Source organism: Erythrolamprus reginae, chromosome 3 (genome assembly GCF_031021105.1).
Source record: "Erythrolamprus reginae isolate rEryReg1 chromosome 3, rEryReg1.hap1, whole genome shotgun sequence".
In the NCBI taxonomy this organism is placed as follows: domain Eukaryota; kingdom Metazoa; phylum Chordata; class Lepidosauria; order Squamata; family Dipsadidae; genus Erythrolamprus; species Erythrolamprus reginae.
This window is the reverse complement of record NC_091952.1, coordinates 23,982,692-24,004,445: the sequence shown is the minus strand read 5'-3', so window position 1 is coordinate 24,004,445 and position 21,754 is coordinate 23,982,692. Positions and strand designations below refer to the sequence as shown.

The following is a 21,754-nucleotide window of genomic DNA, read 5'->3' as shown; positions in this document are numbered from 1 at the left end:
TGTGGAAGGCAGGCAAGCATGGCCATGGGCCACTGGGAAGGAAGTGGTGGGGGCAGGGGCAGCTAGGTAGGATGTGATTTGCAGGCTTACCTGGCAGGTGACTCAGCACTTTAAGCAAGCTAACTGCAGAGCAGAGAGTGGGCAGGTTGGGGCGAGCGAGCGGTGACCAGGGGACCAGTCCGGTGGCATGCCAGCCAGCCATTGCTACCAGTTCGGCAACCCATGTCACATATCCACTACCGGTTCTCTTGAACCAGTCCAAACCAGTAGTATTTCACTTAGACTTAGATACTGCTTCGCATTGCTTTACAGCCCTCTCTAAGCAGTTTATAGAGTCAACATATTGCCCCCAACAATTCAGGACCTCATTTTCCCAACCTTGGAAGGATGGAAGGCTTAGCCAACCTTGAGCTGGTCAGGATCAAACCCCTGACAGCAAAATTAGCCATCTCTCCGATAGGAACCAGAGGCCAAGATATGCCCAAATAAATCACCAAGATGCATGTAAACTACAAATTAGTTTGGAAAACAAATGTGTGGGGGGGGGGTGTTGAAAAGTTTTTTAAAAACATTTTCTCCATACGTCAAGTATTTACATCACCCTACCCAGAACATTATAATATATCTCAACAAATATTCATTACTTTCAGTATCAGTCAGTTTGGACTTCCGTTATCTCTTCACTCATCCCTCCTCACCTCCTCTCCTATCTACTTATTACACTTTCTCTCTCTCTTCTTTTTAATGGCACATATTACGTTCTATAATTAAAACGACGTTTGTGTTACGTACAGAAGCCGTAGGTAACCTTTGAGTACAGCTGACGGGCAGACGCAGTTTCCAATCTGTTTCACCATCCAGCTGATCCGTTCGCAGAAAGCAGGACCCTATAAAAATATTCATCTGAGTTAATTCCCACCCTCCACATGCTGTACGTAGGAAATACATTATTTAAAGAAAATTCTTTATAGAAAGGTTTAGCCTACATGATACAGTAGAGAAGAACAGTGATCTGAGATGTGTTTTTACCTATAATTAATGTGGGGTTGATCAGAGGGACTTCCTTTACAAAAAAACAAAAAAACAAAAACAGAGCAGATGGCATGCTGGGGAAAAATAATTAATAGAACTAGACTTGCCTTCATCAATGCATACAAATTTAATTATATAAATGAATGAATGAATGAATGAATGAACAAATAAACAAATAAACAAACAAACAAACAAAAAAGTAAAGTAAAGTAAAGTAAAGTAAAGTAAAGTAAAGTAAAGTAAAGTAAAGTAAAGTAAAGTAAAGTAAAGTAAAGTAAAGTAAAGTAAAATAAATGTAAAGTAAATGTAAAGTAGTGGTGAAGATCCCATCATTTTCATGTAAGAAAAGACATCATCCATACAGTAGTCTCTAAACCAGTGGTGCCAAACTTGATTTCACTGAGGGCTGCATCAGGGTTGCACTTGACCTCAGAAGACCAGGATGAGCGTGGCCAGCTCAACATCACTCATGTCAGGGGCACCTGTGATAGCCTGAGCACTCTTCCAGCAAAAATGGAGCTGGTGAGGGCCGTCTGTGGCCCTCCCAAGCTCCATTTCCGCTAAAAGAGGCACCTTGAGCTGGTCCTTCGTTGTCCCCAGGGCAATTCCCTGCTCTAAACATTCAGCTTTAGTTTGCACCAATCACAAAATACTGGTGCTTATCAGAATTATCTCTGGAGATAAGCTGCAAATACAGAGGTTTTATCATTTACTTTTATGCACCATTATTTTTGTGTGCGCGTGCGCTAACATTAAGCAAACAACAGCCTTATAACTTCAGTGTTGGGAGCAGCCCCATGTGTGCTTCCAAACCATCTTTTGATGTGGGTCACAGTCGCCGGGTGACCTACAAACAATTTGACTGTGGCCACCATGACTATAATATGATTGCACTTGAGTCAACAGTGCTACTGGCAGCTGTCCCCTTGATAAATATTATCACACCTAGGCAGGATCCCACTGTCTTCACTTTACGGAGTAGTTTTAAAATTGTGCTTTTCTTTCCCCACAGTTCAATTTAGGGAGAAGTAAATAAATATTATGAAGAAGCTTCAGAATAGCTGATTACATAAACGTAAAGCTGGGGTAGCCTAGCGTTTGCAAGGCGCCTGAACAAATGGTGGGACATCTCAGGAAAGAAGTTAATCTGAAGCTCAATGAAGCCCCAGCTACCGTCAACATGCCACATCAATCTCCCTTTCCTTCACACTGCTTGACCTTACACAACAGGACGTCCTTCAAGATAAACAAGCTCTATGTTTATTTTAAAAAATATCACCAATTATAAAGGAAGAAGGAAGCTTGAGCTATTCAAAATGAGTGTTTGAGTTGGTCAGACTCACCAAGTTTAAAATTGTATCTACTTAGGTTACATGTTCAAAATGATTGTGATGTCCCCTATAACTGGCAAAAGGTTAATGGTTATTTTCACAATGGGTTCCAGATGTTTACCGTTCTTTTCTGATGTCCTCAAGAAAATCATGTCAGCAGGGACCCGTTGGTTCTTTATTGGGAAAAGAAAGACAGTCAATGAATATTCAGTCCATAATTTTGACTGGAAATATAAGATACGGCTAAGATGCCTGGGTGGGGAGATTACAATTCAAATATATATATTATTGCATAATTCCACCCAAACTAAATTCACAGAGCTATATTACACAAGCAACTTTATAACTTCAAATTCCAGCATCAGTCTTTTCTAAGTTACCCTCAATAAAAAGAGACAATTTAGAAAAACGAAATTGAAATGGTATAGGACAGTGATGGTGAACCTTTTTTCCCCTGGATGCCGAAAGAGCTTGGGTACACACTATTGGGCATGCGTGAATGCCCACACACATAATTCAATATCTGGGGAGGATGAAAACAGCTTCCCCCGCCAGCCAGAGGCCCTCTGGAGGCTGGAAACGGCCTGCTTCCCAACTTCTGGTAGGCCCAGTAGAGTGTTTTACTCTCCCCAGGCTCCAAAGGCTTCCCTGGCCAAAAATGCCCTCCCAGAGCATCTGTGTGAGCCAAAAATCAGCTGTTTGACAGACATATGCATGTTGGAGCTGGGCGAGGGCAATATATGGTTCCACATGCCATCTGTGGCACCCATGCCATAGGTTCGCAATCACTGGTATAGGACCTGAATCAGGAGAGTGGACTAGATGACCTCCAAGGTTCCTTCCAACTGTATTCATTTTTAGTTATTTGATATTTAAGTGATACAGGAATAAACAGAACAAATTTTATCATTTATTCTCTTAATCTTAAAATGGCTATTATTACACAGCCAATATTCAATGAAAGTAAAAGTATAAAATTTGAATAATTAAAACTGAATGATTGCCAAAGACCAGAAAAGAACAAGCTTTTAAGACCAGTGAATTAGAGGGAAAAACTGAATACTGAAATGAAACAGAATACTAGCAAGGTTTCAGGCCTATGCTGAAATGAAACAGACTTTCATTTTGGAGACTTCGTAGGCTATGGAGCCTTGACAGCTGTCCTGATGTATACACTTCCAAAGTTCCCCACTTAAGTTGATAATATAAGCAGGAACTACTGCTTTGAAAACATGTGTCCGAGCAGTTATCCAAGAAAGAAAGAAAAATCCTTATCTTTTGCAAATACCTAATCTGGAGATGTTTCCTTCCATTGCAATGATTCTACTGCCCCCAAATGTCCTTATCAGGGATTTGGTTTTCCTTTTACATCCTTTTGCAGCTGCCTTTCTTCTCATCCATATACGCAAACTGCTTATATGGTTGAGCAACCTGCTGTATCTCTATTAATTGTGGGAGGGGGGGATATTGCAACTGAAGATATTCCCTTTAACCTGCCAAGAAGTCTAATGATAACAGAATGCTCTTCATGGGGAAGGCCTTCCCACCAAATTCATCTCTCCTAATTCATCTCTACCTTGAAAGTGCTCAGTAACATCCTCAGAAAGTTTCCTTTTGCCTTAATGTCAGCACCAGCATTTCTAAACAGGAAAAGCATTTAAAGTGCTTTGAAAGTCAAAGCAGGCTTTCAACCTTTGTCCCAAAGCTAAATGAAATAATGGAGTTTCCTTCCTGAAATTTTAATGAATTTCTAAACAAGAATTAAGACTATAAGAGATGGGTGGCAAAATCCAGTTAACTACTAGAGACCAGTAAAGAGATAGAAGTGCATATAACACTGTGCTGTCATCAGTGGTGGGTTGCTACCAGTTCGACACGGTATGGTGAACCATTAGCGGGAGCGGCAGGAGGCTCCACCCACCTGCCCAGATGTCATCAAAAAAAGTTCTGTGCATGCTCAGAGGTTTCTATGCATGTGCAGAAGCACTGCCTGTGCACAAAGCCTCCGCGAACTTCCGTTCCCGAACCGGTAGGCAAAGGTAAGTAGAACCCACTACTGGCTGTCAAGTACTTGTCATCTGAATGTTTGCTGTCCCAGTCAGGTAGCTCTAGAAATATATTTGACTTTGCATACAATTATGAAGCAGCCTTCCCAATTTGGTGTCCATCAGATTTGTTGGCTTGGAATTTTGATTACTGAAGTCCAACCTATCGAGAGGTATGAAATGGAAGAAACCTTCTGTTCAATATGCTTTAACTATTAATTGCTATGCCATCAAAACTGACACCAGCCCAGAACACAGAATAATTTATAGAAGTAGCACATGATTGGAAGACATTTGGCTCATAGAATGTGCAAGGGTCAGACTGAATGGATAACGTTGTCATTGTCATCATCATTGTCATCACTTGCTAAATGCTGATTCCTCTGAGTATTGAGGAAAATATTACAGTGGTACCTCTATTTAAGAACTTAATTCATTCCGTGACCAGGTTCTTAAGTAGAAATGTTCTTAAGTAGAAGCAAATTTTCCCATAGGAATCAATGTAAAAGGAAATAATGCGTGCAAACCCATTAGGAAAGAAATAAAAGCTCGGAATTTGGGTGGGAGGAGGAGGAGGAAGAAGAAGAGGAGGAGGACAGTTGCTGCCAAAGAAAGAAGGTGAAGTGAGGGGAAACAAAAGAATCCAAAACTTTAAGGCTTAAAGAAAAAAAGAGGGACTCTGAGGCAGCAAGGAGGAGCACATGCCTCTAATATACCTAGTACGAGGCTGCCTCCCATACACTGGCTGCTGCTGCTACTACTTGCTGCCTCTTCCTTTCCATGCTGAAGGGCTCCCCTCTCCTCTTGCTCGCTCACTTTGTAGCCAGAGTCTTTCCTTCACTGTGGTGACTCCTCAGCTGCCCAGATCGAAGGAAGCGTTTCTTTTCTCTAGGTGCTAGAGGTTTAACACCCAGAGAAAGGAAAATGCTTTGTTCGCTCTGGACTGCCACCGAAAGGCTGCTCTTACAGCCCAGAAAAGCCCAAGATGGCCAGGATTAAAGGGGGAATGGCAGGAAACTGGCCAGGCCTTCGTGCCGCTCTCAAATTTCCTGGGAAATTTTTCCAGGCTCGGGTTCTTAAGTAGAAAATGGTTCTTAAGAAGAGGGGAAAAAATCTTGAACACATGGTTCTTATCTAGAAAAGTTCTTAAGTAGAGGTACCACTGTACCATTTTTTAAATCCAGTCCTACCTTTTCTACAATGATAAGGTCCCCCACTTGAATATTCGAACTTTTCACCTTCACTGTGCCTAAAGACAAAACAAAATGCTGCTTTAAAATTCTCCAAAAGTGTACAAAATTCTTTACAAGACACTGAACATTTTTGGTGACAATCCTCCCACACACATTTCAATTCAGAGGGAATTATTTGGCAAATATGGTCCATGGCTGATATGATCCTTGATGCTAAAAACTCAACAAGTATTAGCAGAGAGCAATGCCTCATTTTCAAAATACTGTAGAGTAGCTTCATGTAGCTGAGTACAAATGACCAGCGTGCATTTAAATTTAAAGCAGAGAGCCAAAGCCAACAAAATGTAGACGGGAATTAAAAACACTCCCCACTCTTCCAAGAACCATTTGGCTTTTAGGAGACCTTACACATCATGACTTGCAAAACAGAGCACAAAAGGTTTGAGAAAATATTGGCTTTTGATACAGCTGGTAAATTTCAATGAGCTATGTCAAAGCAGTGCTCCCTTGGTAGGGGGTCTCTCTGCATTTCATAGGGACTTTGTTTTTTAATGCTGGTCTGGTTTATTATGCTTTGTGTTCATGAATTGTAGAGAGAGGAAAACAAGAAAACGAAACTCTTAAACCAAAAACCTAGGAAAGGTATCAAACCCAGCATTTCAAGGACAAAACTGGACCCAAAGATACATGTTCAACAAACTTGCATGTGATAAATATAGATTTATCTTCCCCACCCTGCCTAAAAATATTTTTCAGTATCCCGAAAAGCAAATGCAATTTTTTAAAATGGCAAATGAGAATGTCCACTATGAAATTTAAATGTAGGATAGATTCAGGGCAAAGGTTTTCATAGCATTATTTGTGCCTTGTTATTTTCTCTTCCTGGTTCTTATCAAAGAAAGAGAAGGAAATCCTGTGTTAATTAAGAGTGCCTTTTCATATGCATATTTTCTTATCCCCTTTCCATTTATTACCTTTGTCTACATTGTTTTACATATGGCTGCCTCCCCATTGTATCCACCACACAACAAAAGATAAAGAGATAGTGGGTAGCTTCACAATAAGCATATCCATGCTTGATTTGTTGGCTAATTATAATTATTATACATTAGGACACACATGCTGGCTTATGAAACACCCTACTATGAACTACACTCCATATAGTTTGAGGCCTAATATTGTTTACTGTTTACAAATTTTACTTACTATCCAAATATCTGATACCAGTTGACAAGTGGATTCAGACATCACATTATGCCATAGTTATGTTTAAGGTTATAATTATTAATTATGTTTAATGGCTCAACCCCAGTTGTATAAATTGTATAGGAAAGTAAGCCATGAACCATTATTTAAGATTCACATACTGAATAAAACCATAATGACATTTGTTTAGGGAGTTTCTGCTTCCAAAAACTTAGCAGCTTAAATGTAAAGCTATTAAACCAAGCCCTACCATTATGTACAAATGGCAACATGTTTTTCTTAACTTACCAGATATTGAAATTTTATATATACTGTATTGTAAATTTGCTCTATAAAAATATAATTAGTAGGAAGGTTCTGATTTGGCCCAAGTCACCAAAAGGACAATTAAAACTGCCTCCACATATTTGACATCTTCCCCCACAACCCCTCCTTCTCAAAATTGCTGTTCTGATTATCATCATCTTTTGATAGAGTAGCAAACAAACAGAAAGCTGGAGCCAATTTCCTGACCTCTTGCTGTGAGCTTGCTGTAAATCTGAGAGTTGACTTCCTTGTCACGCATGTAACATCGGATCTCTTCTACAGCCTCACGGATGATGGTAACAGCAAGCACAAAGCCCTAAAGAGGCAGAAAGCGAAATGATGGAGGATTAGTCAAAATAAAATCGATTAAATCCAAAGAAGTTGTCAGAAAGACCTGGGAAGTTAGTGAAGGATCGCAACATGGAGTTGGGTGAACTATTTAGTTAAATTTTCCATTTCAGAAGAAACCACTTAGTTGCTGGAGAGTAACATTTTATGATGTTATATGATATAAAACCTTATGATAAATGATTGAGGGAACTAGGTATATGTAGGGGGACTAGGAATGACATGATAGCAATCTTCCAATATTTGAAGAGTTGACTTGTTCTCCAAAACATTTGAGGACAGAACAAAAAGTAATGAATGGGAGCTTCTCAAAGGGAGAGCTAACTTAGAAGTTAGGAGAAATTCCCTGTCAATGAGAACAATTAAAAGTTAGACTCAATCTGTGGAGGTTTTCAAGAAGAGGTTGGACAGCCCTTTGTCTCAAACGATATAGGGCAGTGATGGGGAACCTATGACATGGGTGCCACAGGTGGCATGTGGATCCATGTCGGAGGGCACGTGAGATTTTGCCATATTTCAAATCCAGTGTACATGTGCGCGCTGGTCAGCTGATTTTTCAGCCTCCCAGGCCATTTTGTCCTCCAGATGTTTCAGGGGAGCTTCCTTGAAGCCCCAGAGGCAAAAAAAATCCCCAATGGACAAAAAACGTATTTCCGGTTTGCTGTCGTGCTGTTTTTTGCACTCCGGAGGGTTTAGGGAAGAAAAAAAAAGCATAATGGGCAAACCGGAAGTACATTTTTCCAAACTTCCGGTTTCCCCATTTGGGCATTCTTTTCACGTACCAGGCTTCAGAAAATCCTGTGCGCATGTGCAGGGGCAATATGGGGGAGTGCGAATGGTTGGGGGAGAGGGAAGGGGTGTGGGTATGTGCACGCATGCTAGCATACCCACACACACACCTTTTGGCACATGTCCAGCTTGAGCAGGGGGTTGGACTAGAAGACCTCCAAGATCCCTTCCAACTCTGTTATTCTGTATTCTATATTGCATGACTAGATTTAACAAGTAGAAGGAATAAGCACTGGTAGTACAAACCACTATTACATTGTAGCCATGTTGCTACAATGTTCAAACTGCAAATAGTCAACTTCTATGTTGCTACAATATTTCCGAGATGGCCCTTTCTTCTACTTTCAAGATAATACAAATAATTTTGGATCAAACCAAGCTTGTATCCATTTCTCCATTCTGTTCCTGCCAATGGTCAAATCAATGCCTCTGTGAACTCCACATATATTGTACTTATTGTATTTTAAATATTTTCATCATATTTATTTTTTAAATATTCAGTAATGAACAATTTAAACAAAACAAGACAAATAAAACCCATTACTTATGGGACTGTCTCCTGCCTAACAAATCCTAGTGGCAGGTTGATCCCACAGAGTCGGCCTTCTCCAGGTCCCATCAGCCAAGCAATGTCGCCTGATGAGGGCTTAGGGGAAGGGACTTCTCTGTGGTGGCTCCAGGCCTTGGGAACCAATTCCCCCCAGATATTCACACACACACCCATTCTCCTGGCTTTTTGAAAGGTTTTCAAAATGCACCTTTTCTGGCAGGCCTGGGGCCATTCAGCCTTGATACTCTTCTCTGGTTGATAGTATCATTGTGTTGGAATAAATCAGGTTGAATGGTTTCAAATTGTTGGGTTTTTAAGATTTAGATTTTATACTTGGGTTTATAAATTTTGTATTGATGTATTGATGTCTTTATGTAAGCTGCCCTGAGTCCCCTGGAGAAGGGCAGCCTAGAAATCCAAATAAAAAAATTAAAATTATTAAAATTAAAAATAAAATTTTAAAATAAAATTAGGAAATTTCACCTTTTCATTCCTCATCCCAACAACTGATATTCATGGGAAGAAATACATTTTATTTATTAAATTTATATGACATCCACCTCATTACCCAAAGTTACTTTGGGTGGCTACATAACCAGTCTTATCTAATTCTGATAACCTATACCTTGCTTAGTGCTTGCAAACTATCATAATCCTGCTAATCAAAGTAATGTTTTAGATTCCTGTTATTGATGGTGCTTTTGTTTTGATTTTTTTAAAGACAAACAAGACACATTCACAGTGATTTATGTGCATTCCTGAGCAAAAGGCTGAAAGCTAATGAGTCTCCATCCATACAACCAATTATTCTATAGTGCTGTTCTTAGAAATATTCCCCACTGAAAACCCAGGGTTTTCTTCTAAGTGAATGAGATTACAGGTTTCATCCCTTTGAAGGGGAGGACGGCAGAAATATCCTTGACTAAAATTCAACTTCTAAATCTAAAAGCATTTACTTTCAGAGTTTTTCCCTCTCTTTTTAAGACATATTTTAAAATATTTTAAAACATATTTTAAAAATATGTTTCCAGACTGGGATTATATATCTGTGTAAGAACATTCTCAATACAGTATAGGCTCTTCTTACCTGAATCATGGAAAGGAAATAATTTGTAAATGTAATTAAGCTGTCCTAAGGAAATCAATCTGCTGTACTAATTTCTAGGAATCTTCCCCTCCTTTGTATAGCTTCCATGAACTATACATTCAGAATTATATTACTATATGCCTTCAAGGCTTGCCATTACAAAGAGATGCAAATGATACAAGGGACTGATTCCAGTTCTTCTAAATTTGGAAATCATTAGTACATGTATATTGTATAAAGAAAGTCCAAAGGAATTCGGGGGTTATTAAGTCTTATTTGAAAGAATAGCAATATCCTTTGGAGAAATAAAACAACTCTTTTTACATTTACCTAAACTTAAACCCTGTACTTTATTTATTGTATTTTTAATTCCCTCAAAGTATCTCTTCCAGAAAGCTGGTTTTACCCCATGGGAAGAAATGTATATCTATTTTGAAAGGATGGGGAAATTTTGGTGTTCCATCTGCTATTTTAAAATAAAAAATAACAGCCTTGAATTATCCAATCATATCATCATATGATTTTCTATATTGTTGTTCCTTCAACAAAAAAATAAGCCTGGGTAAATACTTACTGATAGCAAATCCCAAAAAGTAATGAGGCTTTCTTCTAAGTAGATAAATAGCCTTCAATTATCATACTATTTTACTCCCATTATAATAGTATTTTAATTTTGTGCTTAAAATATGTATTGATCATTACCTTAAAATGCAACTTTGAAAAACAGTTTATAAGTTTTATGTGTGTACTATTATAGGAAAAAGAAATGTATACATGTAAAGATTGGGGTTCCAAATAATCATTAAAACTATCCCATTTATTCTGCCTCACTGATTTTTCTCAAGTTGTTATTTGACTCCAAAATGACTGTTTCAGCAGTGAACAATGAACAAAAAGTCTATTATTTATAAATCTGGCAGTTTACATGCTGAATTTTAATGGCTCCTATGATCTGAACAAATTACAATGAGCTACAGGTTTAAAGCAAGCCTTGTAAAAAAAAGAAAATACAAACTAATTTCTACAACAAATATCATACAGTGGTATAGCCAGATATATTCCATACCATATGAAATGAGACTAAGAACACAAGCTACCATTAAAAAGGGGAAAATTTCTAGCAATAATGCTACATTATAAAGTGGCTTGCTTTGTTAAATTATAAATTTAAGCATAACCATTCAAGATAGCAATGGTATCTCTCAATACTTTTTTTTTCTTTTCAAAAGCAAACAAAGACTTAATCAGAATAACTACAATTGGGAGTGGGGGAGAAGAGAAGGAAAATTTAACCTATTCCTCTCTGTTGCTTTCTACATTTCAAGTCTCCCCAGTAACTCCAAAAGTGGTTTTTGCTTCATGAAATATATATATATATATAGATAAATAGGCTTTGAAAGAAAGAGAAAATTTGGGGTTCCATTCGCTATCTTAAAGTAAAGAATAACAGCCTTGAATTATCCAACCACATTATCCTAAGCCTTGATTTGCTAAATTGTTTGTTGGGAGAGGTATAAATTGAAAGAAGTTAAAATCCCTAAAGGCATACTAAATCACAGCTACCCAATCTTATGTGGTTTCCAGAGAGCTCTAAAAAGCATTAGCCATTATAATTTTTTTAAGTAACATAACCAGTAAAACACATAACCGGATTGTTATTATTTATCATTTTATTAACTTTATTTTTCTTTTGTCCTTCTCTTCTTCATCCAACTCTTATAACTATAAGTTCTCTTCTGACAATTAGTTGAACCAACAAGATAACACATCTGAATCAGATTTAATTTCCTGCAAGGTATATATTTAAATCAAATGAAATGAAATTTAACTTTAGTCCTGGCCCTACCTATTTTTTCTTTGGAAACTAGTTGTTAACACACTGTTCAAAACCCAACTGTGGCTGTTGATGCAATAAACACCACCACCACATCACTTCCTTATATTAAACAAACAATTAAACATTGGTGGTTTGTTAGACACAGGCTGCTGGTGAGAAGTACAGTACAAGCAAAACCAGTTAGAACTGTGCAAGTCAGCATGTTCCTCCCTGATTTCCATATAGGTCATTATATACTTTATATAGTTTAACCTTTGGAGGGATCTGGAAAAATAAAAACAAACAGCCAAACCCAAAGACTATGTACTTTGTGAGTATTTGTTTAGTGTTCAGTACATTGTTCCAAAGACAATTACAAAAATGCTTCATGACAACCTACTTTTTAAGAGTTAATCCAGGAGAATCTCTTTAACTGAACTCTTGGAATAATTACCGTAAGTTAAGTGATAAATTACTCCCCTGATCAAGTGTCTCCCTGTGTATTTCATTTTCCTGTACCACTCAAGGTTTTATTTCCGAATGGTGAACCTTTATTAAATCAATTTTAAAAGTTAGACCAAGCATCTACAATTCCCAAAGACATAAAGGGCAGCCTTCATAAAATAAGCTAACAAAAACCATTTTAAATTTCAGCATTACTTGGATCTCAGAGATAAGGTTAACAAAGGACACCTTGTATTCAACAACTGAAACTTTTCTTGGATAAATAAACCTGATATTACCTACCAGTGGAACCCAATAAGTGTAAAGTGCACCAAGTCTCATTTCAGGAACAAATTGAGAACAGGCAAGAAATAAAAAGTAGAGATTGAAGAAATATTTGAATTGGTTGAACAGGACCTAGAAGCAGAGTGACAAAAAGATGAAGTAAGTGACAAGGGAATATTGGAAGCAACTCATCCAACATAACAGCAGCATTCTGCAAAAATACGTTAATCTAAGAGAAGAAAGTTAAACAGTAAAACTTTATAAACACACACACATACATACACACCAAATAATTTCATCTAGGCAGAATATAAGTAGTCAATTTACCGCCACGATTGGAACCAGAATTTCTGTTGTTAAACAAAGCAGTTAAGTAATTTGTGCCTGATTTTATTATCTTTTTGCCAGATATTAAGAGAATCACTGAAGTTGTTAAGTGAACTATGCAGTTATTAAGTGAATATTTGCTTGTTGGAAATGGCAATCATGTAACCCTGAGAAGCTGCAACTGTCACAAATATATGAATATATGCCCGCTGTGAATATAGCACCTGAATTTTGATCACATGCCCATAGTGCAATGATCAGGACTGGTTATAAATACGTTATTCAGGGCTTTTGTAACTTTGAGCAGTCACTAAATGAATGCTTATAAGACAAGGACTGCCTGTAGCAATTTGAATCAGTTCAGTAATCTTTAATTCTCATTCCATTATACTTTTGCACTAGTATTAGGAAGACATATTAGATGAGAATTAATTTACTTTAGAAATTTATTCCAAAGTAGATGATTTAAGATAATTAAGGCATTCTTGCCTTAATTTAGCAAGCTTTAATGGAAATATGGAAGGCTAGGATATTTCCATATACCGTATTTTTTCAGAGTATAAGACACATTAGAGTATAAGATGCACCTTAGTTTTGGTAGAGGAAAACAAGGGGAAAAATTATGCCTCTGCCTCCTAGTAAACAGTAAACAGCACAGATGATATACACTGTTTGCTGTGTATTTCTGTGCATGTGTGCCTGACCCATAGAAATAGCAAATAAATGGAGAAATGTACTCCTCCAAATTATTTAAATAGATCTACTCTAAACATGACTAAGTCAAAGTTTAATGCAGCTGCCTTATCTTAATACTAAAACAGTACATTTCAGACAATACTTGTACAGATTCTGTTAAAATTGGTGTAACTTTCTGGAAGTGTAGTTATTCTCTGCTATTTAAAAGATACAATATCACTGGGCTTCTTCAAATCAAGCATTTATTTTAAAAAAAGCTTCTTCATTTTATTGTCTAGAACAATAATAAAGCAGTCTTTAAAAAATAAGTCCACTAATTTGAACATTCTACAGACATTTATCATTATTGACTTACCTCCTCCCATCCAGTTCAGCAGTAAATAAAAATCTGCTTCTCTCTCCCAGCAATTTGCATATTTGCTATTAGTTTCACTTTCAGTTTAGCACATGGCCAGCCTGCCTGCAGCCTCAAAAATCACTGAGGGTGGGGAAGTGGATAATGAGTTGCTTGGCTTAACAAGCTCTGTGCTGTTTGCTGCAAGAAGGTAAATTGCTGGGGGACAGAAGCCAAAGGGTAGGGGTGGCTATGTGCAGCTACATTGAGTGTATAAGATGCACCCAAGTTATCACCCTCTTTTGGGGAATAAAAAAGTGCATCTTACACTCTGAAAAATACAGGAGTCCTTGAACTATACGAAAATATAGTTTTAAATTTAATTTAATTTAATAATTTTAAATTTTAAATTATTAGATTTGTCATGAACTGTTTTTATTGTATTGTGAGCCGCCCCGAGTCTACGGAAAGGGGCGGCATACAAATCTAGTAAGTAAGTAAGTAAGTAAGTAAGTAAGTAAGTAAGTAAGTAAGTAAGTAAGTAAATAAATATATATATATATATCCTGGCCTCCCATATTTCCATTAAATCCTAAGAGAAATCTCATGAGGAAACTCTTTTTATAAAACCTTTGTATAGGTGGTGCTATTATAACAACTGGCGCAGGAAAAATCCCGTGCATAAGAAATAACTGAATAATTCCTCTCTTTAAAAAAGTGAAGATTTTTTTTTTAAACAAAACAAAACACTTCTATTTTCATTTGTTGGATATCATATACAGAGCCATCTGTGGGGAGAAATGACATCACATAGGTCACGATGTCATCATGCAAATAGCATGATTATTTGCATCCCAGGTATCATGTGACTGTTGCCAATTACATAATTGTGTCATTTGCACAATACAACATCCCACATGTGCTGTTTTGGTTTTTGCAGTAGGTTCTAAGTAATGCCTGTAATCATACTTACTCCTGGTAAAAAAGTAAAGAAGTTGTACTTCTGGTTGTTGACGACATTGCGTGGATATCTCTGATCCCTCTTTTCGGGATGGCCAAGCCAGACAGTTCGAGGCCTGGGGTCTCTTCTTCCACAACATCTTAGGCAGTCACAGCATCTATAGGGGGGGGAAACAGAATTTAAAACCTTATTACCTCAAAAAAAGTAAAATAATGCCAATGTGTTCAACTAAAGCTTGCACTTTTCGTCCATTGTTCCTAACAAAATAATCGAACACTTGTAAGAGCTTTTATTAAGACTTACAAAGTGGCGCTCAAGGCGGCAAGATGCGCGTACCATGCCGCCTTGATTGCATCAGCGGAATCCCGCCCGGCCGCTCTGTTTAGGGTGACCCGCTCCCTTCTTAATCAGGGGGGAGTTGGGGAGCCCTTGCAGAGTAGTGCCGAGGACTTTAACTCGTTTTTCGCTGATAAAGTCGCTCGGATTCGGGCTGACCTTGACTCCAATTGTATAGCAGAGTCGACTGACAACGAGTCAGTCGAGGTGACTGGGGCACGTACTTGTTCACCTGTCTGGGAAGAGTTTGATCTGGTGACACCTGATGAAGTGGACAAGGCCATTGGAGCTGTGAGTTCCGCCACCTGTTTACTGGATCCGTGTCCCTCCTGGTTGGTCTCGGCCAGCAGGGAGGTGACACGGAGCTGGGCCCAGGAGATTACCAACGCTTCCTTGGGGAGGGGAGTTTTTCCATCACTCTATAAAGAAGCGCTTGTGCGCCCCCTCCTCAAGAAGCCCTCCCTGGACCCAGCTGTGCTTAATAACTACCGTCCAGTCTCCAACCTTCCCTTTATGGGGAAGGTTGTTGAGAAGGTGGTGGCACTCCAGCTCCAGCGGCCCTTGGAAGAAGCCGATTATCTAGGTCCCCAGCAGTCGGGTTTCAGGCCCGGTTACAGCACGGAAACCGCTTTGGTCGCGTTGATGGATGATCTCTGGCGGGCCCGGGACAGGGGTTTATCCTCTGTCCTGGTGCTCCTTGACCTCTCAGCGGCTTTCGATACCATCGACCATGGTATCCTTCTGCGCCGGCTGGAGGGGTTGGGAGTGGGAGGCACTGTTCTTCAGTGGTTCTCCTCCTACCTCTCTGGCCGGTTGCAGTCGGTGTTAGTGGGGGGACAGAGGTCAACTCCTAGGTCTCTCCCTTGTGGGGTGCCTCAGGGGTCGGTCCTCTCCCCCCTGCTATTTAACATCTACATGAAACCGCTGGGTGAGATCATCCAAGGACATGGGGTGAGGTATCATCAATATGCCGATGATACCCAGCTTTACATCTCCACCCCATGCCCAGTCAACGAAGCGGTGGAAGTGATGTGCCGGTGCCTGGAGGCTGTTGGGGCCTGGATGGGTGTCAACAGACTCAAACTCAACCCGGATAAGACGGAGTGGCTGTGGGTTTTGCCTCCCAAGGACAACTCCATCTGTCCGTCCATTACCCTGGGGGGGGAATTATTGACCCCCTCAGAGAGGGTCCGCAACTTGGGCGTCCTCCTCGATCCACAGCTCACATTAGAACAACATCTCGCAGCTGTGGCGAGGGGGACGTTTGCCCAGGTTCGCCTGGTGCACCAGTTGCGGCACTATCTGGACCGGGACTCACTGCTCACAGTCACTCATGCCCTCATCACCTCGAGGTTCGACTACTGTAATGCTCTCTACATGGGGCTACCTTTGAAAAGTGTTCGGAAACTCCAGATCATGCAGAATGCAGCTGCGAGAGCAGTCATGGGCTTACCCAGGTATGCCCATGTTTCACCATCACTCCGCAGTCTGCACTGGCTGCCGATCAGTTTCCGATCACAATTCAAAGTGTTGGTTATGACCTTTAAAGCCCTTCATGGCACTGGACCAGAATATCTCCGAGACCGCCTCCTGCCGCACGAATCCCAGCGACCAATTAGGTCCCACAGAGTGGGCCTTCTCCGGGTCCCGTCAACTAAGCAATGTCGGTTGGCGGGCCCCAGGGGAAGAGCCTTCTCTGTGGCGGCACCGGCCCTCTGGAACCAACTCCCCCCGGAGATTAGAACTGCCCCTACTCTTTCTGCCTTCCGCAAACTTCTTAAAACCCACCTTTGCCGTCAGGCATGGGGGAATTGAAACATCCCCCCCCCCTGGGCACGTTGAATTTATATATGGTATGCTTGTGTGTGAGTCTGTTAGTTTGTGGGGGTTTTTAAATCTTTAAAATTTTAAATTGTTGATTACTTACGATCTGTCTTTTTACATGTTGTGAGCCGCCCCGAGTCTTCGGAGAGGGGCGGCATACAAATCCAAGTAATAAATAAATAAAAAATAAATAAATAATAAGCCAGGATTCTAGATGTAAGCATCCGAAAAAATGACACTTACGCTAGGTTTGTAAACTAACAATGGTTTCAAAATACAATTTGGCATTCCCTTCCCAATCATATTTTTCTCTTTCAATTCTCAGAACAAATTGTCTCTCTACATTGAGGTATGTATCTATATGCTTTAAATGTGTGTATATATACGCAAAATACCACTCACGCATCATCACAAATTCTCCAGAACTGTAAAGCCTACAAACTTGAAACTTGGCACATATGGCCCTCTTGGCTTCTAGGTCCTCACTAAGAAATGATTTTTCAAAATGATCATCAGATCATCAGTTATTTCTTATATTATTATTAACACACTCTGATGCTAAAGAGTTAGACGTTCTACTCTCTCTCCCTACCTGAAAAGAACTCTGTTCCAACTGCAAATGGGCGTGGCCAGCCCATGACTCATCCAGCCTATGGGCTGGGGGTTTAAACATTCTACTCCATGCTAAGGAGTTCAGTTTCTTATCAAAGCACGGGTATCCAACTAGTAGTCAACTAATATAAGATACAGTATATCCATGTTGTATCTTATGAGCTGATCAAAGGAATAAAATTAAGGCTGTTTTTTCAGCTCTTTCGTACTGGATTTAGTACACACTGAATCTGTACGCATACTTTTTAGATGCATCTTTTAAAGCAGAGAACTCTAACTCCAATTGGCACAAGAGATGCTTGAATACCAGCTCATTAGCCCAAGGGCTGACACACTGGAGCCTTTTCATAAATTGATTGGAAAATCTTGAGTGAGTCAGAAATGAAGAAAGTGAGTATCACATTATGCTATTAATATACTGAATCAATGCATGAATGACTGAACAGTGCTTCCAAGTCCAGAAAAGGATGCAATTGTTGCATAAAACCAAATTGTGCAAAAGCCCTCCTGACCACAACACTCACCTGTGTTTTAAACAACCCATGTGAGTCCAGGAGCATTCCCAAAAGTCTGGTTTCAAATGGGCAAGAGCAATACCATCAGGACCAAAGAGGAAAGTGTCTCAGACCTCAGGGGCCCAAATAACCACAGGAATGGAATTTTATCCCGATTGAGCCAGAGTGCATTCCTCACCATATCGATAACTTCATTTCTAGTGCATCAGATTTCTGAAACCCTTTGTTTTGTTTTTATTTATGAAATGTTAATCCGGTTTTCAGTGGTTAAAACACCCTGAAGACAGATTTTGAAATGTCTCCTCATTAAAAATTGAGCAAAACCATTTGACTCTAGAATTGTCCAGTTCTTGACTGAACCTTTGCAACAAAATATGGATTTCTTGAAGGAAGTGTATTGCCATATTTGTACAACATCCTGAAAGCCAACTACACAAATACATGTTAGCCCTTTTTACAGTGCAAAACCAACCTAGGTGCTTCTGGTTTAATGTTATATGAGCCAGACAGTTGTGTTTGCTGAGTAAACTGATAAGGATTAGGTTGCCTATGAGTAAGCAATCATACACAGGCTGTCTAATTCATGGAAATAATCATGGGAGCAGCTTTAATGCTATAATCTGGCTCATACGTCATCTGAGCCTATTGTAATCCAGTAATTAATTAATCATTAGACACTAATGATTCAATGATTCAAAGTAAGCAAAATGATTCAATGATTCAAAGTAAGCAAAAGACCACAACTTACAAACCAAAAAATCTGGAGTGGAGTAACACATAGGGTTTATTTGGATTTAGTTGCACATGTGAGAAAGGAATATATGCATGTGTTGAAGCTTCTGTGATGTTTTAAAAAATGCTCTGGAAGAAAGCATACCAAACTTATACCATTTTATTGTCAATCAATGAATCATACTGACTCTAAGAGGCCACCAGGAAGTAAGATCCACTACCTTTTAAATCTTTCAACCTGCTGTTTGTTCAATCTGGAGCTTGGCCCTCCTCATTCTATGTTTAAATATGTAGCTACTGTTCTTAGCAAAATAAGTTGCAGATGTAATTGAGATGTCAGACAAATGTGTTAAACAGGCACAAATACACTACAATCTCCAAGACCCTCCCTGTTTCTAGTTGAGTACTAGCGAGATTACATGAAAGTAAATCTACTGAAGTTAGGAATACATAAATTTGTGCTTTATTCATTTATTTGCATCAATTCATTTCCTCCTTTTTTACTCAACAGAATAATCATGTAAGTTACTGGCACGAACAGAAATAAATAAAAATCAACATAAATTAAAATGGATACATAAATAGAGGAAAAGTCACATGATTCATAGTCCTATTAGGATGCCCAACATTTCACTTTGCCTTCGCAGCTATGTATTTAACAAACCTATCTGCAAACAAGGTTCAAATTAATCTCCATACTGTGAAAACATTTTTCCACTCAATTTCAAGATGTTGATTTGTTAGTGCCTCTATGCTGCATTCTGTGAGTTTCACACTTGCCTGTTACTTTCCTGGCCAGTGATTTTTCCTAGTGCCTAAAGCTATCTTTCCTCTTACTGATTGTGGGGAAAATTGTGAAATTGGATATTTGTTCTCTTATTGCATGCTATGATTTCTGCAGTGTTGACAACTGCTCCTTTTCAAATTTAGGGGTTTGACAATCTCATACATTTTTTTTCCTGCAAGAAACCTAGCTTGGTTTCACTTTTATTTTTAATAATATTTTTTTCTGTGATATTGCAACAAAAAAACAAAATAGGCGTTGATTGCTTACCTGAACGCCTCTTCTCGTACGGTGAGCGGGTACAGCAGTCACATGGTCCAGCAGTCACATGGGTTGCTCATGTCCAATCCGGTGGAACTGAGCCTAGTATTAAAAAAGCTTGCCGGATCCGCCCCTTCCCCAGAATTCGCGAATCCATAGACTAGGCTCAGTTGTGAAGCTCTGTAGTGTTCAACTCTCATTGTTAGAGGAAAGAAAGATATAGAAAGGTAAAGAAGACACATACAAGGGCGGGAAGTGACTGCTGTACCCGCTCACCGTACGAGAAGAGGCGTTCAGGTAAGCAATCAACGCCTATTCTCCGTACTGAAGGAGCGGGTCCAGCAGTCACATGGGACATACCCAATAGATGGTCCCTAGGGAGGGATTAGCTTGCTATCGTGTGAGATAACGGATTGGAGTACCCTTCTGCCGAAGGCAGCGTCCGCTGAAGCGTAAGAATCAATTTTGTAGTGCCTGATGAAGGAATTTGGCGAGGCCCAAGTGGCTGCTTTGCAGACCTCCTCCAACGGGGCTTGAGTCGCCCAAGCGGCCGAGGTGGCTGCGCTCCTGGTGGAATGCGCAGTGATGTTCCTTGGAACTGAGAGGGAGGCCGACTCGTAGGCCTTAGATATAGTCCCTCTGATCCAACGGCCTATTACTGATGAAGACACTTTGGCCCCCATGACTCTGGGATGATAGGCTACAAAAAGTGCTTCTGACCTCCGAAAGGGTCCTGTGCGTTGGATATATATTCTCAGCGCTCTGGTGAGATCCAGGGTGTGCCATCTAATTGCCAAGGGATGGTCTCGTTGGAGGCAGAAGGAAGGTAGTACAATATCCTGAGATCTGTGGAACATGGAACTGACCTTGGGTAAGAAGGTGGGGTCCAGTCGCAAGACTACCTTGTCCTGATGGAATTGGCAAAGGTCCTGCCTGATTGAGAGGGCAGCTAGCTCCGAAATGCGTCGGGCAGAGGTAATAGCCACCAAGAAGGCTACCTTAAAGGATAGGTACCTGAGGGACGCCGATTTTAGGGGTTCGTATGGTGCCTGTGTGAGGGAATGTAGAACCCGAGGCAAATCCCAGGATGGATACCTGTGGACCTTGGAAGGTCTGAGGTTGGCTATGCCTTTGAGGAATTCCTGGACTTCAGGGAAGGATCGGAGAGGCTGTCTGCGGGGACCCCCTAGGACAGATGAAATGGCTGCCAGATGACGCCGGAGGGTGCTGGTGGAAAGTCCTTTATGGAAGCCTTGCATAAGGAAGGAAATAATTCTGTGTATGGGGATGCACAGAGGGGATAAACCTTCCTGTAGGCACCACTGGTGAAACTTGGACCACGTGTGGTCGTAGATTCGATTGGTCGAGCCCCTCCTGGCCTTTAGAATGACCTCCACTGAATCGGAGTCATGACCACGCAGTTCTAAATCTCTCCTGATAACAGCCAGGCGGTGAGGTGGAACCACTCCGGGTCTGGATGGAAAGAGGCCCCCTGCCGCAGCATATCCCCCGAAACGGGGAGTCGCCAAGGGTCCTGGACGGACAGCTGTTGGAGATCTGCGAACCAGGGCCGGCGGGGCCAATGAGGGGCGATCAAGATTACTCGGGCCCTCTCGGTGAGGATCTTGTGAATCACGTCCGGGAGGATTGGAATTGGAGGAAATGCGTAGAGTAGGCCTGGAGGCCATGGACTCCGGAGGGCATTGATTGCTTCCGCTCCCGGGAATGGAAATCTGGAATAGAAGCGAGGGAGCTGGGCGTTCGCATTGGTCGCGAAGAGATCCAGGACTGGTAGGCCGAATCTGAGGGTGATTTGATGGAACAGGTCTTGGTGAAGGTTCCACTCTCCTGGGTCTATCGTTGCTCGGGATAGCCAATCCGCCTGGACGTTGAGACTCCCCGAGATGTGATCGGCTAGGAGCGACAGGAGATGTTTTTCC

General features: G+C 40.4%; 1 protein-coding gene across 2 annotated transcripts in view; it reads right to left on the bottom strand.

Moving 5' to 3' along the window:
- Positions 1-21,754, bottom strand: part of ATP9A (ATPase phospholipid transporting 9A (putative)) — a 122,873-nt gene that overhangs the window by 70,634 nt on the left and 30,485 nt on the right. For both annotated transcript variants that reach the window (XM_070744607.1, XM_070744605.1), the window contains exons 2-7: positions 14,763-14,907; positions 12,451-12,564; positions 7,321-7,429; positions 5,599-5,657; positions 2,485-2,536; positions 793-887 (exon numbers count right to left, since the gene is read on the bottom strand). In XM_070744607.1, the coding sequence (XP_070600708.1) occupies positions 793-887; positions 2,485-2,536; positions 5,599-5,657; positions 7,321-7,429; positions 12,451-12,564; positions 14,763-14,907 (574 nt within the window). The remainder of the gene's footprint in view (positions 1-792; positions 888-2,484; positions 2,537-5,598; positions 5,658-7,320; positions 7,430-12,450; positions 12,565-14,762; positions 14,908-21,754) is intronic.